Source organism: Rhinolophus hipposideros (genome assembly GCF_964194185.1).
Source record: "Rhinolophus hipposideros genome assembly, chromosome: 3".
NCBI classification, from domain to species: Eukaryota; Metazoa; Chordata; class Mammalia; order Chiroptera; family Rhinolophidae; genus Rhinolophus; species Rhinolophus hipposideros.
Window position 1 is genome coordinate 97,372,694 of NC_138049.1, and position 21,908 is coordinate 97,394,601.

The 21,908-nt window shown below is 53.5% G+C and overlaps 2 protein-coding genes across 2 annotated transcripts in view; both read left to right on the forward strand.

Annotated features, from left to right (window-relative positions):
• Positions 1-10,816: 10,816 nt before the first annotated feature.
• On the forward strand, positions 10,817-18,395 carry PGC (progastricsin; the record flags this gene model as incomplete). Its single annotated transcript, XM_081030501.1, has 9 exons — positions 10,817-10,878; positions 12,240-12,390; positions 12,804-12,921; positions 13,739-13,857; positions 14,291-14,490; positions 15,558-15,680; positions 16,528-16,675; positions 17,426-17,524; positions 18,243-18,395. Exons 1-9 carry the CDS (start codon positions 10,820-10,822, stop codon positions 18,393-18,395), a joined length of 1,170 nt encoding a protein of 389 aa, XP_080886627.1. The 5' UTR covers positions 10,817-10,819.
• Positions 18,396-20,579: 2,184 nt separating this feature from the next.
• Positions 20,580-21,908, forward strand: part of TFEB (transcription factor EB) — a 46,390-nt gene continuing 45,061 nt past the window's right edge. Inside the window, exon 1 of the mRNA XM_081044354.1 lies at positions 20,580-20,807. The gene's annotated coding sequence lies outside the window, so the exon portion shown is untranslated. The remainder of the gene's footprint in view (positions 20,808-21,908) is intronic.

Below are 21,908 nucleotides of genomic sequence, written 5' to 3' on the forward strand. Positions count from 1 at the left end.
GGGGAAGTCACTTGTAAGGGTCAGAATCAGATCCTCAGGGAGCTGTGGAGGGCGGTGCCTAGAGGCTAGAGGTCACTGGGGGCCTGCGGCCCAACTTTCCCCCAATGACAGAGTCTCCCTTCTCAGATGTATTAGTGTGGAGAGTGTGAGGACTCCTCCTCAGGATTTCATGATCCTTTTTGACACCTGCTGGGCCAACCTCTGGATGCCCTTTGTCTCCTGTGAAAGTCCAGCCTGCCATGAGAGCCCACAGGGGAAGTCAGAGGGGTCACCCTGCCCCTGGCCCAGGTGGAGAAGGTCAATGCAGGGACTGGCAGGGGAACCGATGTGGAAGTGAGGGGAGAGGGAAGACGTGGGCCCTGATGGGCATGTCTTGTTCCCGACACTCAGGCACACGCGCGCCCAGCCCAACGAGCTCTCCATGTGCTCCTCGAGGCTACTCGTTCTCACTGTAGGTCGGGACCGGCACTCTCACCAGAGTCCTGGGCCTCCACATGGTGACATCCGGCCAGGGCAGGAGTCTAGCTTCCTTCCTGCTCAGGGGTCTGCTGGGTCCCAGCCTCCTGAGAGTCACCCCAAAGGCATTTTCCCCCTCTCGGGGAGCAGATCCTGGGCTTGGCCATCACCAACCAGGAGTTTGGCCTGAGCCAGACAGAGCTGGGCACCACATTCCAAAGCATCCACCTTGATGGTATAAAGGGGCTGTCTTCCCCCCTTTGCAGTAAGGCCACCACAGTCATGGGTGGCCTTACTAAGTGGAACCTGATTCCAGAGCCCATGATCAGCTTCTATCTCACCAGGTGAGAGGACCCCTCACCACCACCTGGGAACTGCCTCCTCTGCTCTTATGGAGAATCAGCCTGATCCAGGGACTGTGGGGGTACAAGAGGAGTAGGAGGGTGGCAAAGGGGGGCAGGCCTCAGAGAGTGGGCTCCTGAAATGGGAGTCTGGTCACCCGGCAGCTGCCTCCTCCCAAGACCATGTCTTTGGTCCATAGCTGACAAAATGACACCACCATGAGAGAAGTCACCTTCAGGGGTGAGAAGGGCAAGTTGTACATAGGTGAGGAGTACAGGAGCCCTGTGGTTGCCCCGGGTTACTGGCAGATCACCTTCCAGGGGTGGGTGGATTCACATCCCATCCTCCCACCAAGGGAGGACGCCCGGGGGACTCCCTTTAGGAAAATACAGGTCTTTTCCCAGCCTGGGGCAGACCTGGGGACTGGCCTGGGCTCTAAGCGAAAGTCTGCATGAAGGCTGGGGGGAGGGATGGTGTGACCTCTGACCTCTGATGTCTCCTCCCGCAGGAACAGAGCACTGACTGGTGCTCCCAGGGCTGTCATGCCGTCGAGGACACATGAACTTCCCTCATCACTGTCCCTGAGCAGATTTCAGCTGACATAGCTCATCAGGATCCCAGGGAACAGCCAACAGGGAGCAGGCACCCCAGCCCACTGTCACTAGGAAGCCAAAGGACACTGACCTGAGGGGTTCCTTCCAAATCCTAGCCTCTGACGGTTTGTATGTCATGTCCCTGCCAGCTGCTTAATGCCAGGTGCACTGGGATTTCCCTGCCCTGCCCCTGCCCTGCCCCTCCCTGGCCCCTTTCCCTCAAAGTCTCCCCCAGCAATAGCCCTTTCCTCATATTTATGCCCTACTTGCTTGGACTCTATTTTGGTACCTTCCCCGGGGCATTCTTTTGTGGTGAGGACATATCTGTTTCAGGGGCTGGCAAGGGAGGTGGGAGGTTGAAGGATCAGGTGGAAAGGATTGGGGAGCAGGCTGGATTCCTGAGCGTGGGCCTGGCTATCTCCATCCCAGGAGCCCTGGAGGGAGTGGATTCTGACCACCTATCTCCATGTCCCTTTATTATTTCTCCAGTTTGTCACCAACTGTAGCAGTGGCCACAACCCACCAACCATCACCTTCACCATCAGAGACATCAACGTCCCCTGCTGGTCCTCAGTACCTTTCCCCCATAGTTCTCCCTGTCTCTCTCCTCGCTCTCCTTCCTACCTGGGCATGGAGGAAAGCTCAGGAGACTAGGTGGGAGGATAGCCTGTTTGCAGCCCTTGGAGTTCCGGGATGTTAGATTTGCAAAAGACCTTAAGGACCATGTTATCCACGACTTCCACAAAAATAATAGCAGGAGTCACCATTTACCCAGAGCTTTCTGAGAAGCACTCTGTGCAGTGTTTACCTCATCAGGTCCTTGTAAGATTAAACGCACTGTAGACATAAAGCAATTAGAATAGCGCCAGGCACTCGTGGAACGCTCCGTAAGTGCTGGTTGCTATTTCTGGGGTCAGGCGCTGAGCCAAGGGCTCTGTGTACACTTGCTCTTCATGTCCTCGTGATAGTCCTGGGTGGTACCTATCACTCCTGCAGGTGGTCACTCAGCTCCTTCTTAAACCTGAGACTTGGCACTTACTACTTCTCCTCATTCCATTTGCCCGGGGTGAGGGATTGAAGCCAAAGCAAGAGGTATGGTGGTGAGTGGGTCCTCGCTAGGTTACTCAGACCTCCGAATGGGGTGGGTTGGGCCCCCTTTTCTCCCAGCCTTCAGCCCTGCTCCTAACTAACAAATGTGCCTTGAGTTTCCTCTGTGCCCCGATCATGTGGGGCACAGAGGAAGGAAGAGACACCACCCTGCTCTCCAAACACTTGTGACTATTGGCTTATGTGCAAAATGACAGCTAAGACTGCAAGACTGTGTGTGTGCACGTGCACACACGCACAGACATGTTCTCAACGCCACACAGATCAGTGTTTTCCAAACAGCACCTCACAACCCATTAGGAATCAGTTTCATTGGTTGGAAACATCACTTTAGAAGCAAATCAAATGGAAAAATGAGGGTGCATCACATGTACTGTGGACTAGAATTTTTTATGGCAGGGCGAGGCTTTTGTTTTAATTATACAGAGGGTGCCAAAAAAAATGTAAACATATTTTAAGAAAGGAAAAAACTGTATTCAAATTGTAATATTCAATATATACGGACAACAAAAGATGAATACAAGTCACGTTTGACTTCTGCAGTTACGAGGTGCTCAAAGTGATGACCATCAGCGTAATTTTAATACAGTAGTTTTCCTTTCTTAAAATGTGTATACAGTTTTTTTGGCACCCTCTGTATATGATATGTTCGTATGTACTATAAGGTTATGGTGTAAAATGTATTTCTAGCTGTGAGTCACGGTCAAAAAGGCTTCAAGGCCTCAACTCTAGTGGTTGGGCCTCTGCCTCCTTCGGCAGGCCCCTCTCACTGCCCGACTCCAGCTTCACTAGCCCCATCATTTTGCGTTTCCTACCTCAGGCCCTTCGCATGTCCTATTTTGCCAGAAATGTTCTTTTCTCATTTTCTTCACCTGCCTAACTTGTACTCATTGCACAAAACACAGCAATGAGTCACATTATCCCTCTCCCTTAACTGAGGGGAAACTGAAGCTCAGAGAGGTAAAATGATTTGTCCAATGTCACACAGCTAGCCAGAGGTGGGCTGAGATTTGAACTCAGGCTTCTTTGATTTCAAAGCTCAAGCTGTTTCCTTAACACAGTGAGACTTGCCTGCTGACGGCTTCACTCCTTTTCTTCCAGGTCAGTGTAGTAACTGCCTCATGGGGTTCCAACTCATGTACCTGCTTTCACAGACTGGCTAGCCTCTGTGGCTCCCAGATGACGTCTTCCTAAGGGTCTACAGTTCCATTTACGACATGGGCAGCAATAAGGTGGCCTGGCTACTGCTGTGTGGACTGGCCCTGCCGATCTCCCTCATCACAGGCATGCCCTCTGGGTCTCTGGGTCTCACAGAAGCTGGGGAGCCCCCATTTTTCACTTACTCTAGCTAAACTCTGCTTCTCAGGGCTGAGATCATGAAGACCTCAAATAAAGCAGTTCTGTAGGCTTTGGCTTTGGGGAACAAGGCAGATGGGAGAGGTGAGGAGGGGGGCTCAGATCAGTTCGATTTTCATGCCTACTCAGTATAAATCAATGGGTTCCAAATTTGTCTTTTTTTTTTTTTTAAGATTTTATTGGGGAAGGGGAACAGGACTTTATTGGGGAACAGTGTGTACTTCCAGGACTTTCTTTTCAGGTCAAGTTGTTGTCCTTTCAGTCTTAGTTGTGGAGGGCGCAGCTCAGCTCCAGGTCCAGTTGCCGTTGCTAGTTGCAGGGGGCGCTGCCCACCATCCCTTGCAGGACTCGAGGAATTGAACTGGCAACCTTGCGGTTGAGAGCCCACTGGCCCATGTGGGAATCGAACCGGCAGCCTTCGGAGTTAGGAGCATGGAGCTCCATCCGCCTGAGCCACTGGGCCGGCCCTCAAATTTGTCTTTCAAATACCACTCTCATGATCTTTCCACTGTCTCTGTGGCCACTGTGTAGAATCCATTGATGTGGGGGGTAGAGGAGAGAACATGCCACGGGTCACCCCCAGCTCTCTGGCTTGTGCAAGGTATGCAGGTGTGGCACAGTGGTTTGGAAGGAAGTTGAGCCAGCAGAATAGACAGAGCCACGAATGTGGAGCCCCGGCTGGGCATGACAACTGACAGTGTGCTCACAGTTGTCCTGTCTGTCACAAGGAGATAGCCACCCCTAGGCAGTGCCTTGGCAGGGGGAGAGGCTGGGAGTTTCTGGCTGGATTTCACACCTCGGAGACTGCCCCTCCTTATGGGGCCCAGGGCTGGGCAGGAGGAGGAGAAATCTAACACCCAGAGACTCCAGGGCTGGAGGCCTTGGTACCTCCGGTAACAGCAGGCTCTGCCCCATCCCAGAGTGGCCAGGCTGGGAGACAAACTCCTACAAGACAAGGATTTCAGGCTCCAATTCTGCTGCTTCCAGACACTCCTCAGTTAGGAGTCTGTCTTGTTGTGTTTTTTGTTGTTGTTGTTGTTGTTGTTTTGTATGTGTGTCTACCATATTAAAATGAAGTATTAAAAAGAAACAACTCAACTGTCATATAGTATAACTGTTAAGATAGGAAATATACCAGCGCTTCTGGAAGCATATACTAATAACTAGCATGTATTCACTATGTTAGTGCATGCAAGGTTTCTGGTCAAGGTGCTTCTCAAGTATTAACTCAATCTTCAGAACAACCATGTAAGATGAAAACTGTTAATATTCACAGTTTTCTGACAAGGATTCCAAAGAAAGGAAAGGTTAAGCCATTTTCCCAAGGAATTCTGGCTCTGGAGTGTATATTCTAACCAGTGCATTATAGAAGAGATGACTAATGTGATCCTGAGAGGCGGGGCAATAAGGAGTCTGTCTTAATACCCAGTGTCCATGAGGTCCTGAGTGTGATGGGGCCATTATATGTCTGTGCTAAAATATAACAACTACATGGCTATGCAAAAAAGACATGTTCATCCTTACCTCACCTCAAGTCAGCTCTGCCTCATCCTTCGCCTTCCTGCAGCTGGGGTGCAATATGACATGCCCCCCATCCATCCAATGTATCCCCCTTTCCACCTAAACCAGAAAAGCAAGTTGTCATCCGTAACATAACAAAGGTATATTAATCAATAGACCAGAGGGGGAAAAACACAGTGTGTCTATTTATCTATTTATAAACACAGAGATCAACTTCCAGCTGTTTGAGATATAGACAGATAAAATGGACACCTTTGTAGAGTGGAGATAAGGTAACCTGTCTTGTGGAATAGTTGTGAGGGTTGCCTGATTAGCCAAATGTAAAGGACCTTTTTGGCACACCTTCAAAGATGGGATATTTTGGCAGGGGAGGAAGAGCCCGCTTTAAAACCTTGACAGCAGAATTCTAATTAATAAATGCAGAAGGAATGATGGAAAGAGAAAAGCACCATTAGGCAAAAACCACCATAACGACTGTGGTAGGCAAGAACCAGTAACAGATGTTACAATCAGTGGGCAGAAGAATGATGCAAAATGTGATACTTGCATAGCCTCAAAGTGTCTCCCCAGAGGACACTTATTAATTTCCAAGGGAAAGATAGCAACTGTACAGTAGAGAAACCAGATAGACCTCACTTAACCTAGTTATGAAGGTTAAATCGGCAGTAACAAGACAAATCCATGTCATGTAGTTCCTGATATCATGCTCTGAGAAAGGTATCTCACCTCTGGGGTTTCTGTCTCCAAATGCATGCCTTCAGTCTCACCATGAGAAAAGATCAGAAAAACCTAAATCGAAGGACATTCTACAAAATAACTGGTCAGTACTCGTTAGAAGTTGCAAGGTCATAACAGACAAACTAAGGAACTGTCACAGATTAGAGGAGACTAAGAAGATATGAAAACTAAATGCAATGTGGGAACCTAGATCAGATCCTCAATCAGAAAAAGGGCATAGTGGGAAAACTGGTGAAATTCAAATAAGGTCTATAGATTGGTTAATACTAGCATTAGATCAGGGTTAATTCCCTGGGTTTGATCTTTGTACTATCATTATGATGTAAGATGTTGACATTAGGGGGTTCTGGATGAAAGATATATGGGAACTCTCTGTATTATGTTTCCAACATTTCAGTAAGCTATCAAAAGGAAAAGGAAGCATAAATCCTTGAACCTGAAAAAAACCTTAGGTCCAGTATGCCCCCACTAGGTTTGATTGAACTAATGGTGTAAGTATAAAACACATACAAAATTTAAGGACAAAAACTGTAAAACCAAGATAATAGCTGAAGCTGTAACGAAAATTCACGTTGACAGCTGCCAAAGACTTAAGGTTTATAGAGTACCTGTCCCCAGAGCTTAGGTCTTTTAGCTCTGTGAGCTTATTTCAGGGGTTAGAATACACAGAGAAACTCAGATTGTTGGCTCGATCTTGCACCTGCTGCAAGAGACCCCCCCTCCCCCCGGCACCACCACCACCACCAGTATACTGCAGAAGGCGCTCCTTTAGCCTCCGCTTGAATAATTCTGATAATGAGGAGCTCATGACTTTCTTCCTTTGGATGACTTTCAGTTTGTGCTGATAGTAATGAGAAATGGGAACTGGAATTAACCCAAATGAATAGGGCTAAGTAATCGTAGCTATCGTGATGATAGAGCACTGTTTAGCCACCGAAAGCGATAAGAATGTGGTTTATCTTAATGCACGGAAATGTGTATGTAGTAATCTTAAGTGACAGAGCAGAACAGAAGCTGCATTTATTTACACACTGATTACAGCTATGTTAAAATCAAAGTGTGCACATTAAGAACTAGAAGATAATTGAGAATGGTGCAAATAGATGTAGTTTCAAGTTGCCTAGATTTTAAAAAAGTGGTAGATGTATAGAATTCTAAAGGAACTTCAGTATCCAGAAACAAAAACAAACAAACAAACAAACAAACAAAGTCCATTAAAGGACTTGTGGATTGTCATTTCAAGATTGAGAATGGCCGCATGGTGCACAAGATTGGGAAGAATTCTAAGGCCATATCTCATCATTAGGGGACAGAGTGATATGTTTGATTAGTGATGTCTGCCATGGGTGAAGGATTAGCAGTTGCAGGGTGCATGTTACGTAGTTGCCATCTCTTCTTGACACACTCCCAGCAACCAGTGTCACTTTTGTAGACACTCTGAAAGATGAATGAGCTATTTAAGGAGCCATGTGTAGGAAGAGACCTCTTCTTTTAGTTACGAGCAGTAGGATGTGGGGCAAGTCACTGGGATATAAGACGGTGTGAAATAAATAGCATCAGGGAAGGAAAAGCAAAGTCCTCCACAAGAGGGGCCAGTCTAAGAGTAGATGGGTACAGTAGAGAAGGCTTTGTGGCATTTGTAGTGGGTCTTGAAGGAGGAGGAGATCTTGCAGATGGGGCTGTTTGGGAAGGGTGTTCCAGATGGAGAGCATAGCATGGATAGAGGATGGAGGGTGGAAAATAACAGGCCTCCATGGGAGGAAGCAAGGAGGTCACTGTGGCTAGAGGATAGAGCATTTGTAGGTTCCTAGTGGAAGATGAGCATGGAAGTGTTGGAAGGGGCCAGAGTGAGCATGTCCCAAAGGCCAGGGTGTGAGTTGGTTTTATTTAGTTAGCCATGGCTGGGTGGGGGTGGGGCTTTGATGAATTTTGAATCAGGTGAAGCTGGAGGGTGATAAGAAAATGCCTCTTTCCTGGGAGACGATCACTATGAGAGGATCCCGGGGCCTGGATTTTGACAAGATCCCTTGGAGCATGGGAATCCAAGCACTGGGGTGACGAGGTGCGGGAGCTCTAACCAAGGTGTGGAACAATCCCACAAGCTCCATGTACTGTTGAGGATTTCCTGAGCTCCGAGCTAGGCGCTGGGAGGTGGAAACTGCAGCCTCGGCCCTCTGGAAGCTTTCAAACTCTGGAGAGAGGACACATACCCCAGGAAACAACTAGAGACCAATGCTAGACAGCGTGAGATCCAGTCCCAAGGAGAGATCCCCGGCTGGGTATGTAGTGTTTAGGCGTTGAAGATGAACTTGGGTGGGAAACAGTGCGTCAGGCTGCCTGGGCCTCCTGCCCTTGGTTAGGAGGTGTCAGCTTCTGCACATCCCTGGCTGTAGGAGACGAGGCCTTGAAGGATGGGCAGAATTTGGACATGTAGAAGGAAAGAGATGGGCTTTCCAGGTAGAGAAGGGCTGGGTGGTGGTTAAGCAGGCCAGGGGCTGACTAGGATTTGGGGTGTCAGTGGACGCTGAGGAGACTGAGTGGTCAGATCTGGTTGGGTTGGCAGGGGCTGCAGACCCCTAAGGCCTGGCAGCTAAGCAAGGATGCCCTGGACTGAGGCAGTAGGCTAGGGGTGCCCAGGAGGGATGTGGGGTGCCTGGGGTTTGAGGCAGGTCATCCTAGCAGCCATGAGACTCCTCGGGTCCTACCAGATACGGCAAGGTCCCTGAAGGCCCACGCTGGGGAGGCTGGTTGGCCTCACAAGCCTTGAGGCGTCCATAGGTTCTGCTATAGTCAGAGGACTTGGCAAGATTCCAAGGATCCCATGACCTTCTTTTGCCTGTGCTTCCAGATCTGCGGCTCCCTAACCCAGGGAAGGCACTCCCTTCCTACCTCGCCTTCCACCCCCGAGTCCAGTGTGTGCCCCGGGACGGCAGGGAGGAATGGGAGCTGATCTGGCCCGGAGACACAATCAAGCAGGTGCCTCCCTCTCTATGCCAGGCCTGGGAAGGCCTCTAGTGCCCTCCCTACCTTCCTCCATCGTAGGGCCAGGGAAGCTCCAGGGCCCTGCCTGGGCAGTGGGTGGTGGTGGCCAGAGTGGAAAATCCCCCACTGGCTGGGTTCTATCAGTGTTTGGCAGGCCTAGGCTTGGCCTTCTGCCTGGGGCTCTAGGGCCTAACAAATCTGTTTGGAGCCCTGAGTGCGGGGTATGAGGTAGCAGAGAGGGTACTGGCATGGGGACTTTTTCCACTCACCCCAAAATGGGGAGCTCTCCGGTGCTAGGTTGACGGATGCTGGGCCAGCTCCAGGTCATCTCAGGCAATGAGAAGCTTGTAGCTGGAAAGCAGGGAGGACTGGAGGTGAGGGATAGAGGCATAGGGACAGGAAAGATCAGACTTGGGGGCAGGAAAAAGGGCCAACGAAGGCTTAGGAGGAGTGTAATGGGGGCCCCAGCCATTTCAGAATTAAACATGGGAAGAGTCGAAATGGGGTGGGAGACGAGAGACGATGAAGAACAGAAGCAAGGGTAAACAAGTCCCCTCTCCGTATGCCCCTGCCCCAGGCCTCCCACAGATTGTTCTAGACTAGTACAAGAGGCATCACCGGAAGTCAGCTTGGCTTACCTGGGGGTGTGTCCACAGCACTCACTGAATTTGGGTGAGAATCTCTCCAAATGCCCCATATGACCTTGAAAGCCTCCAAGGCTGCCCCAAAGAGCTCTCTCTGACCTCAGCCACTGGCGTCCCAGCCCCCCCACCTGCGTCCGTGCTAACAATACCACCATCGTTACCACCAGCACCACTCGGACCGTCACCATATTTAGTATCATCCTAGCCACTGCCCCATCACCCCTCAGGTACCCCTAACTACATCCCCCAGGGGCTTGGGGGTGCTGGCAACCAGGACTCGAGTCACACCTCCAAGCTTATCATATAGATCAGTGGTTCTCAACAATCTTGCCCCCTAAGGAGACATGTGGACATATCTGGAGACATTTTTGGTTGTCACAACTGGGGAACTACTGTTAGCATCTAGTGGATAGAAGCCAGAGCATCTGCTAAATTGCATTCTACAATGCACAGGACAGTGCCCACAACAAACAGTTATTTACTGGAACTGGTCAGCTAGCTCAGTTGGTTAGAGAGCGGTGCTCATAATACCAAGGTTGCCAGTTCGATACCCACAGGGGCCACTGTGAGCTGCGCCCTCCACAACTAGATTGAAACAACTATTTGACTTGGAGCTGATGGGTCCTGGAAAAACACTTGGAAAAAAAAAAGAGTTATTTATTCCAAAATATCAATAGTACTGAGGATGACAGACCCACTTATAGATCTCACGGCCTTTCTCTGGCTCTCATCCCAAAAAGTCCACCTCATGCCTCCGGTTCCAGGACAAGAAGTAACCTTCGCCACTCCAACTTTGTTCTCTCTTATCGCTCGCACCTCCCAGCTTCCATTGCCTGTATTCAAAAGTCAATAAGATGAAAAGTGTTTTGCAGTCACCCTCGCAAGGGACAACACAGGAAAACAATTGGAACATGGAGCACAGGGTACAGCAGGGATTGAAGTCATGTTTGCCCAGGGCAGGGAGGTGGGGATTGGGCTGGGTCCTGGGGGTATAAAGGAAGGAGCACTCAGGCCTTCATTCCACCACGACTGCCCTATTTGGAGTGGCTTTTCCTCTGCAGCCAGTTGGGAATCGGCATCATGAAGTGGATGGTGGTGGTCTTGCTCTGCCTCCAGCTCCTGGAGGCAAAAGTGGTAAAGTGAGTCTGGGGTCTGGCTGCTGGTGTGGGAGCCTGGACAAGAGCCTGGAGCCCTGCAAGGGGTGGCCTGGCCAACGGACAGCCCCCCCTGCCTCTGTTCCAGAATTTCTGCTAGGGTAGGTCAGGACCCACAGGTGGGAGAAGACTCAGCTTCAGGAAACTTCCAAAGGGAGAAGCACTGTCCCTTCCTCTATCTAGGGAGAAAAGATAGACCTGAAGCAGAGAGAGTAGGGGTGACTACTGGCTAAGCAGACACTCAATGACAGCTGTGGTCCCTCTCGTAGAAAGGAATGATTATCTCCAGATAGGGAGACGTTTACTAAAAATTTCCTTAAGATGCAAATTTATTCGGCAGAGGATATAATCACCTAAGCAGAAACATCAGTAATGTAATTTCTATATGCTGAGGTGTCAGGAGAAAGGGAATGAGTGGCATGGCTCCCAGGACATCAGGGGGCAGGGGCTGATGCTATTCCACCAGGTGAGTGATTCCGTTGGTGGAGAGATGGCTCCTCTTAGAAACTTCTTTTAACATACAAACTCTGTAGCGGTGGTTGGAGAAGCTCTCAGTCTTCACAGCTCAATGTGAATGGGTTTAGCAGAGCCTTTCTGGAGAATACAGGGTCCTGAAGGCACGGGGATTAAGATAAGAAAGAGGTAAAAGTAGGAATGCTGGTGTCTGCAGTGAGGCACTGGGTGGCCCCACAGACACCCCCTGGGCAATTGGCAGCAAGAAGGTCTGGGAGGATAACCAAGGCTGACATGGGGAGAACCCATAATTCGGAAGCTGATCCGGGTTCCAAGCCACTCAGGCCAAGTGTTCCCAGGTCCTGAGCAAAGCAGTGATTGACTCCAAACCAGACAATTAGGAGCCGAGTGCCACCCAGTCTAGTGCTGTTCCCCTGTACCCACGCTCTGTCACATTTAGCCAGTGCCAGGGGCCTGAGGGCCACCATAGGCGAGGAATCTCTTTGGATTGAAATTTGCCATCTTATAAATCTTTTTTAAAATGTACATATCCTGTAAAGGGTAAAAATGCCTGAGGTTCCTCTCCCCCTCCTGGAAAGGAATTTGTGGGATATCTGAGAGCACAGGGCCAAGGAAGGATAAGGACCCTTGAGATACGGCGGGGTGAAAGAGACAGACACAAAGACACAGAGAGACAGAGAAAAACAGAACGAAACAGAAATGGAAAAAAGGGGGAAACACAGACACACACAAGTGAGAGACACGGGTACAGAGTGGCAGGGAGATTTGAGATATATAGTTAGAGATGGAGGGGGTAGAAAGAGAACGAAGCTGGGGCTATTAGAGGTGCTGTAGGAAAGAGGGCCCTGGCCTGACACACAGCCCTTCCGCAGAGTCCCCCTGAAGAAATTAAAGTCCCTGCGTGAAACCATGAAGGAGAAGGGCCTATTGGAGGAGTTCTTGAAGAACCACAAGTACGACCCTGCCCAGAAGTACCGCTATACTGACTTCAGCGTGGCCTACGAGCCCATGGCCTACATGGACGTGAGTCCTCCCCCTCCCAGGGATACCCTCTCCCTGCTGCCAAAGGCTACAAGGCAAGGCCTGGACAGTGGGCTGTGCCCCTCCTCTCTGCACCCTCCCACCCAGCCCCTGCTCCCTTCTCTCAGACCTTTCAGCCTGGACCTCATTCCTCAGGCAGAGCATGAGAGGGGCCCTGCCCAACTTGGCAGCTCAGTAGGCACCGACCTCTGCAGCCGCCCTGGGCAGGCATGAGCTGAGGGGCTGTGGGTTCCAGGCAAGTGTGGAGGGAAGGCTCAGGCCCCGGCTTCGGGTGCAGGCGGTAGGGCGAGGGCTGGTCCCTCTCCTGCTCGGCCCATGGAGGACGCTGGCCTGCCGGTCCTTGGATCTCTCCAGAGCTAACACCTGCTCTGCACCCCTGCCCATTCTACCCCCAGGCGGCCTACTTTGGTGAGATCAGCATCGGTACCCCACCGCAGAACTTCCTGGTCCTTTTTGACACCGGGTCGTCCAACCTGTGGGTGCCCTCTGTGTACTGCCAGACCCAGGCCTGCAGTGAGTGCTGGGCTGGGCAGGGGAGGGCACTGACACCCTCTGGGGTAGGGGTAAGCTTCATAGGGATTGCTGGGAGGAGCTTCGGTCCTGAAGAGGACCAGGGACTTGTCCAGGGTCACACAGCAAGCCCAAGCCAGAGGGAAGGAGCTGGCCCCGGAGCTGACTGGCCCCTCTGCCCTCCCTGCTGGCTGATACATAGTCCTTCGTCTGCTCCAGCCCAGCCCCTCTGCTCCATTCTTCACGAAGTTCTCACTGAGCGTGCCCAAGGCACATGGGAGAACAATACAGGATCCCGCAGTCCTATCTGGAGACAGATGATACTCCTTTCTTAAGGCGGCCCTGGTTCCTGCCCGAGACTTGGGGTTTGGGTCCTGACCCCTCTAGTCCAGACAGTCCCTTGCTGGCCCTGCCCTACACCATCCTGCTGTGACCAGCTCCTTGACGGGGGAGGGTCGGGGAAAGCAGGGACACCCCGGAGATTCATTCACTCCTGCATCTGATAATTTCTCTGCACTTGCTGTGCAGGCGACCTGCTGGGGGCCTTGGATTCCGTGCAACCTGCCCACAGAGAGATCACAGTCCCAGGGCTCCCCAGGGTCTATAAGCCAAAGGGGGCTTTGGGGCAAAGGCTGGCCTGCTCCATGGGCCTTGCAATGCTGGGAACCTCAGCTGGCCACCTCCTGACGGGTGATGGAGGGTGCTGAGGCCCCAAGAATGAGTGCAGGCCAGGAGACAGTGGGGAAGCCCCGCAGGCCTGAGGGTCAGGGCAGCACTCCACATGCCAGCCTGACTCCCCGAGTCCTCCCGCCTCCTGCAGCTGGCCACACCCGCTTCAACCCCAGCCAGTCCTCCACCTACTCCACCAACGGGCAGACCTTCTCCCTGCAGTACGGCAGCGGCAGCCTTACCGGCTTCTTCGGCTACGACACTCTGACGGTGAGTGACGCTGCCTGGGCTGCTGCACTCCACCCCGGGACATGCGAGCTGGGTTCTAACCTCACAGGACTCAGAGTCTAACCAGGAGACTTAGACGGAGACCCTGGCCTAGATGGAAAACACCTGTGCTCTGCTGTACAGGACAGGAATCAGTACAGGGAGGACTCACTCACTCACTCATCACTCAGTGAGAGCCATCATGTGCCAGGCACTGAGGACACCAGGATGAATGGGGTGACCTTGTCCTTAGGAGGGGTAGGGGGTGCCGCAGAAGTCAGGGAAGGCCACTCGGAAGAGAAAGTGGCTCTTGCAAGACCCGTCAAGAAGGAAAGGAGCAGAGGTGAAGGAGGGATGAAGAATGAGCCTGGAGGGGTGCCTAGGGGAGGTACGTGGAGTGACACGTGTCACCTCCCATCCTCTGTGTCCCCTCCAGGTCCAGAGCATCCAGGTCCCCAACCAGGAGTTTGGCCTGAGCGAGAACGAGCCAGGCACCAATTTCGTCTATGCGCAGTTTGACGGCATCATGGGCATGGCCTACCCTTCCCTGGCCATGGGTGGGGCCACCACAGCGCTGCAGGGCATGCTGCAGGAGGGAGCCCTCTCCAGCCCGGTCTTCAGCTTCTACCTCAGCAAGTGAGGACCCACCTGGGGGTCCCCAACTCCCTGTGGCCTTGAACAATGGAGGCTCCCTACTTTGGGGTTTGGAGGCCCCCACGGGCAGGCCTTTGTCCCCAGCCACTCCTGCCCCAAGGCTTTCTCCCTCCTGGGCTTCTGACTCCCCACGTCTCCCCACCTTTCCTCCATCCCTGCCTCTGGCCCCAGCCCGCTCCGACTTCTCTTTGCATCTCTTGGCCAGGACAGAATCTCTCCCTCTTGCGGAGTTTTGCTTTAAACATTGCTGCTGATTCTCAGTACGTCTTGCCCAGAGCCCCAGTGAGCCAAGTTTCTTCTGACCAAATGTTTACTACCTGGACACTTCTTTCCTATCGTCATCTATTGTTCCATCTCCTTTGATCTATTGTTCTAGCCCAGCCCTGGAATCTTCTGGTTAAGGCCCACCACTAACTCCTAACAAGTTGTTGTCCCCCCCACAAACACAGGCAAACACAATTAGTCATGCAGGTGGGCCTGGGAGCCAGGCAGTGGGAGGGCGTGTGTGGCCTGGAATGGACTCTCCTATAGTCAGCATCCACTAACTGGGACCCAGTCACTTGAACCTGACTTTGAACATTACCCTGTTACTAATGTTGTTGATTTACTCGCTACTTCTGTTTATAATGACTGGGAGTGGAGCATGGAGAAGCTCCCGGGAGTTCCACATTCAAGTTTGGCCACCAGGGGAGGCCTCTCAAACAAACACAAAATGTCCTTGCCTCCTCTCCACCAGGGCCCTCCCTACATAACAAGCTGGGCCTGGGTCAGGCTCCACTAGCATCGTGAAGTGACAGGGAGAGGAAAACGGAGTGTGGGGCAAGATGGGGGACCACACTACCAGAGGCTTCCCCAGAGGCATTGGGAATTCTGAGGGGCCCAGCCTCTCAGAGGAGGCCTTGTCTGAGGTGGAGACACCTTCTTGGCCACAGGGAGCCCCATTCTAGAGCCAAGGCAGGGCATCTGTTTTCCTCTGAGGGTGACTGCTCAACAGAGAACTGCTTTTCCACAGCCACTCCCTGACTCACCTTTCCCTTTGCCTCCTGCAGCCAACAAGGCTCTCAGAATGGAGGAGCGGTCATCTTTGGGGGTGTGGACAACAGCTTGTACCAGGGGCAGATCTACTGGGCCCCTGTCACCCAGGAGCTCTACTGGCAGATTGGCATTGAGGAGTAAGTCTGTGGCAGGGTCCTGGGGGTGTGGCCTGTTCCTTGGAGCAGGTTTTGAGGCACTTCATGTCACACACACACACATCCAGGTGTGGAGGGGCGGGGACAAGAGGCCACCCCACCCCCACTGCCGTCCTGCCTTCACAAAGCCACAGCTGCCCTATGCTGGAGTTTCAAGGCCCAGCTCAGCCTGGAGAAGAGAGATGAGATGGGGACCACATAGGAAGGGGTGGGACTTGGAATCCCAAACATTTCAGATCTTTCAGTCCAAACCTATGGGTTTAAAGATTAGAAACTGAGGTGTTTGTCACCTAATAAACTTAAAAAAAATAAAGAAACTGGGGTGTGTGGTAGTGGTGGTGGGGACTAATTTGCTCAAAGTACTTACAACAAATCAGTAGTCCTGGCTTTTAATGTTTCTAGAACCTTCCTTGGAACTTTTTTTTTTTTTTTAAAGAAAGGGTTTATTTTTTTTTATATATATATTTTTATATATATATATTTTTTTTTACATTTTTTTTTTGCCTTTGTGTGTGTGTGTGTGTGTGTGTGTGTGTGTTGAGAGCCCAGTGGCCCATGTGGGAATCGAAACGGCAGCCTTCGGAGTTAGGAGCATGGAGCTCTAACTGCCTGAGCCACCGGGCCGGCCCCCCCTTGGAACTTTTAAGAAGAGATTCCATGGCCCTGGAGGGGGCCTTAGATTCTGGTGTGAGGCCAGAGTTTGACTAGATTGACCTCTGCAGAGTCCTTATCTTTCTGAAGTGTACCTTGCTTCCGTGGCCGTAGCTTTCAGTCCCTCAGAGGAGATCCCTTGAGCTGGAGGTGCTAAATAGTTCATCTCCTCATTCAGGTTCCTCATTGGTGGCCAGGCCTCAGGCTGGTGCTCCCAGGGCTGCCAGGCCATCGTGGACACAGGCACGTCTCTGCTCACCGTGCCCCAGCAGTACATGAGTGCCCTTCTGCAGGCCACGGGGGCCCAGGAGGACCAGTACGGACAGGTGGGTCTGGTGGAGGTGCCCCTTCCCTAGGAGAGGCCAGCCAGGATGCATCTATGGTTTCTCCTGGGAGCATAGGAATAGCCTGATTCTTGGCCTCCATACGTCTCTAACTGCCCAAGGCACTGCAGGTGGGGGCCTGGGGTGAGGGCCTGGAGGCTGATTCCGGGGGCAGATGCTTATACTGAGAGGCTGTTGGGAAATTTCTACTAGGCAATTTCCTCTGAGCCGCAGCACCTCGGAGGTAACAGGTTCAACACTTATCGGGCTTTGAAATAAGAGTGAAAGAGCAGGGATGTGGGGCCCAGCGAGTGACAAGGGATAACCCTTTAATCCACTGTTTCCTTACCTCTGTAGGGCCAGACCCCCCAGCCCCCCATGCCCAAAGCCCAGCAAAGGGTTTGCCTAATTAATGCATTCCCACTACCTTTGGGCGTCCAATGGGCTACTTTTTCTACACAGGTCCTTTTTTCAAAGGACATTTGCAGAGATGGGGCATAGATTCAGTCTCTCATGGGGGAAATTCAGGCAAGAGTAATATTTTTGGGGTGGGGAAGATGCTCAGGTCTCCCCAAATCCCACTCCTTGTACGTGAGTCCATACGCATAATGCCAGCAGTATTTACACCGGACTTTCCCTCCGTGTTGCCAGGCTTGGGACTCAGACCTGGGACCAGAAGGGCTGAGGTGACAGGGTGGCAGGTACTCTCAGATGGGAGATGATGCAATCTGGGCCCTGTTCCTCTCTCTGCAGTTTTTTGTGAACTGTAACTCCATCCAGAATCTGCCCACCTTCACCTTCATCATTAATGGTGTGCAGTTCCCTCTGCCACCCTCCTCCTACATCCTCAACGTAAGTGCTGGTCCCTGCAGGCTGGGCCAGCAGGGACATGATTGGGGGGAAGGGGAAAGGAAGGCTTGGGGAGCCAGAAATGCCTGGTCTCTTTACCTTGTGACATTTCCCAACTTCTTCAAGTATTGATTTATTTTCTCCACTCATTGATTCTAAACTCCCTTCTCTGGAAAGAGGCTGTGAAATAGAAGAGTGTCACCTATTATTATTATTATTATTAATTAGTGGGGTGAGGCACGGGGCTCTCTGTGCACTTACAGGGTCAGACTCTAAGCCAAGCACTTTGCCCACACTCACTCAATTGTCACAACATTCAATGAGGGAGACACTAATTTCTATTTTACAAGTGAACACTTGGAGATTCAAAGAGGTTAGGTAACCTTCCTAAGGCTAGTCAGGGAGAAGCTAAGATTTCAGTACAAGTTGGTTTAGCTCAAAGGCTTGACCACCAGGCTGACCTGCTCTAAATCGGGAGCAGGAGGGAGGTTGGGGGGAACACAGGGAGCGGAGACGCTGCAGAGGGCCCCTACAGTCGCATTCCCCCATTCCAGAAATCCCTCCAGCAGCCTCTGCTCTGGCAGCTCACCTGTGAGCCCTTAAGGGGAGTCCCTGGCACACTCATTTCTGCATTTGTGCTCCTGGTCTGGGGCTCAGGGCAGAGCAGTGCCCTGTCCATGTGTGAGCGAATACATGAGCACTGCCTTTCTGTGTTGTACAGAACAATGGCTACTGCACCGTGGGAGTGGAGCCCACCTACCTGCCCTCCCAGAACGGCCAGCCCCTGTGGATCCTTGGGGACGTCTTCCTCAGGTCCTACTATTCCGTCTACGACATGGGCAACAACAGAGTGGGCTTCGCCACCGCTGCCTAGACTCCACCTGGACGCCTGGGCTCCTTTTTCCTCTTGGTCCTCTGCCTTGCAGGGGTGTCTCTCTGTGCTTCTCTGAATTCAGCCTTTCTTTTCTGGACTCTGGACATTCTTTCTTAATAAATAGCTCTTCTCCATGTTGGTCAACCTGCTTTTTTATTTTTAATTTATTTATTTTTTTTTAGATTTTATTGGGGAAGGGGAACAGGACTTTATTGGGGAACAGTGTGTATGTACTTCCAGGACTTTCTTCCAAGTCAAGTTGTCCTTTCAATCTTAGTTGTGGAGGGTGCCGTTCAGCTTCAAGTTGTTGTCCTTTCAGTCTCAGTGGTGGAGGGCGCAGCTCAGCTCCAGGTCCAGTTGCTTTGCTAGTTGCAGGGGGCGCAGCCCACCATCCCTTGTGGGGGTCGAACTGGGTAACCTTGTGGTTGAGAGGACTTGCTCTAACCAACTGAGCCATCCGGGAGCTCAGCGGCAGCTCAGTTCAAGGTGCCGTGTTCAATCTTAGTTGCAGGGGGCGCTGCCCACCATCCCTTGCGGGACTCCAGGAATTGAACTGGCAACCTTGTGGTTGAGAGCCCACTGGCCCATGTGGGAATCGAACCGGCAGCCTTCAGAGTTAGGAGCATGGAGCTCCAACCATCTGAGCCACCGTGCCGGCCCAACCTGTTGTTTTTAGAGGGCAGCTGTGGGCCTGTAAGGCTGCTCCTGCTCTTAGGGAGTGGGGAGCGGGAGTCAGGGGCAAATTTGCCTCTGCTGAACCATGTTCTCCTTGAGTTGCTAGGAGGTTTCTGGTGGGAGGGGAGGTCACTGAGACTCTAAGAGAAATGAGGCATAAGGTTGGGCTTGGGGATGGGCCCTGTACCCCTCAGAGCTTGGAGTCTGTTCACAGCTTCTCTCTGGGAAGACAATGGTAGTGGCCTTGAGGCAGGGCATTCCTTTGTGAAGGGCAAAGGGGCCCTACCCCGACAACCTAAAATGCTCTGCTGACCTGACTTACTGAACTACCACCAGAATTACCCCATGCATGTCCACTAGCAGTGTGGCTAAGGAGTCCAACACATCCCAAACCTAGGCCTCCATCTCCTGATCTGGGATCAAGGTTGCACTAGGAATTTCCTGAGGAATGCCGGGTGCCTAGGATGCTTCCGTGAGCTTGTAGCAGTCATGGGTCCTCTAGGGAGGAGGCTGATGCCACAAGAACCGATTTCTAGGAGAGCTTCCCAAGGTTTGGGCTGAGTTAAGCTGATCAGATTTTCATCCAGACACCTAAGTCCCAGGGCCTGTATTTAAAGATGGGCTGTCCTTCAACTATAGACAAGAGGGAGAGCTACTGGAATCACATGGAAATCAAGCCTACTTGCTCTAACCAACTGAGCAAGAGGTTTTTGTCTCTCTGGATTGATCCTGGTCCTTCTTAGGGGCCACCTAGCAAATGACCCGGAAACCTGGAGTAACAAGATATGGGAAGAGGAGAAGAAAGCAGAGCACTATAGCTCAGCACCCTGTAAATTCCCCTAGGAGAAGGCGACATGAAAGACCAGAAATTTTCTGATTTTTGATGGTGGTGGGGGCACCAGCAAGCTCAGACAGATGTAGGCTCAGGTGGGGAGAGGGTGCACAACATCATGGGAGGGGAGGTGGGCTCCATTCTGGAGTCATATTTCTTTCATAGTGTCCTTCACCAGGCTGACCCCCACCTTGCCCCTTATGCTCAGGGGCAGGGGTGAAAGGGCAAGATCCAGGTCTGTTACCCCATTGCAAACCACGAGGAGTTACTATGGCAACAGCAGACAGCCTGGGACCTTACATCTTTCCTAGATTCTGGTAAAAGACAGCCTGCTGCAGGCCTCTCCTTAGGGTCAGACAGGCCACAGAGTGTATCGTGCAGTGAGCTCTGGTTCAAGACATCACTGACTGAGAAAAGAAAGAAAACTCGCAAAATGATTAGAAACGACGTGGAGCAAAGATTCCAAGTTAAACCCCCAGTGCCGGGATACAGGCTTGGGCCCACAGAGCAGGACTACAAATCCCGGAGGGCCTGGCAGCGCCACAGAGAAGACTACGCTTCCCAGAGGGCGCCGCGACAGACCGGCGGGGGGCGGGGCGGGGCGGGGCGGCGGGTGCTGCCCTCTGCCGGGCGCGGCGGGAAGGTGCGGACTGACAGCGGGAGCCGGGGAGCCGGGCGCGGGGCTGGGTGACAGCGGAGGCGGCGGCCGCCGGCTGGACGTAGGGAGCGGCGGCGGCGCCGACGGCAGCGGGAAAGGCGGACGGGGCGGGCCTGTCTGGTGGCGCCGAGCCGGAGCAGCTCGGGAGGGGGCGGCCGGCGCAGCTCGCGGGCCGGACACCTGAACTTGAGACAAGTTGCCGGAGCCCCGGGGCGCGGGCGGCGGACGGATTGACCTTCAGCGCTAGGTGAGCGGCGCCGGGAGGCAGGGGGTGCGCGGAGGGCCGGGAGCCCCTGATGCAGGCTCCCCGCGCCTCTCCGGTGGGCCGGGAGACAGGTGGGCGGGCGGGTGGGGGTGCGGGCGGAGCGGGGAGCGGACGCGGCGCTGCCACCGCCCCGCGGTGAGTCTCGCCCGGGACGCCCGGCGCGGGGCGCGAGCGGCACCGGCGGCCGAGCCGGGAGCCCCTGCGGCCCCTCCCTCCAGGCGCGGGCCGGGGGCGGCTGCTCCGCGACCTTATGTAACCAGGCGGGAGGGGCGGGCGGGCGCGGGCCTTCCCGGCTCGGGAGCTGGGAGTCGAAGGGGCGGGAGGCGTGGGAGTGAACTTGCAGGAAGTTTGAGGGACCCGTGGGCCCCGCGCCCACTTCTTCTCCCGCCGACGCGGCAGAGGCGGGTGGCGCTGGGGAGGGCGCCGGAGGTAGGGGAGCCGCGCGGGGGCCGAGAGCGACAGGGCCGGGCCGGGCCGGGAGGGTCTGGGAGGGCCGGAGCACCGCCACGCCCCGGGGCCGGGCTGATGGGGGGCGGGTGGAAGTCCCATCCCTCCCGCCCGCCCCGTCCCTTCCTCCCCTGCCCGCGTCGCCTGCTGTCTCGGAGCGCAGGCGTCGTCTCCCCCTCGCACTACTGCGCGACCTCAGGGAGCCCCCCCGCAGAGCTCACCCTCTGCGCGCCCCTCTTTCTGTTTCTCCGGGCGCTCCCAGCCATCCGCCCGTCCCACGAGGACCTCCCTCCAACACGCACACCGTTCGGTCCCGAATCCCGGAAAACACGCCCCCTTCCCCCTGGTCCCCGAGTCCGCGCCGCCCAACCCCGGGCTGTCCCGCCCCCCAGGTCCGCGTTCGCGCTTCCCCCCACGCCCCGTACCCCGGTCAGCTATGCGGCCGCAGCGCGTGCGCTTGCCTCCTGGAAGGCAGCGGGCTGCTGCCAGCTCGGTCCCCGCCCCTCGGCCCCTCCGGGCCCGGGTTCTGGCTTCACGCACGGCTGCCCGGAGCTGCTTCGGGCTGCGAGAGCAGGTTCGCGCCGCAGCCGCCTGGCGCAGCCCAGCCGCGCGCCCTGGGGGAGGGCGGGCGGGGGC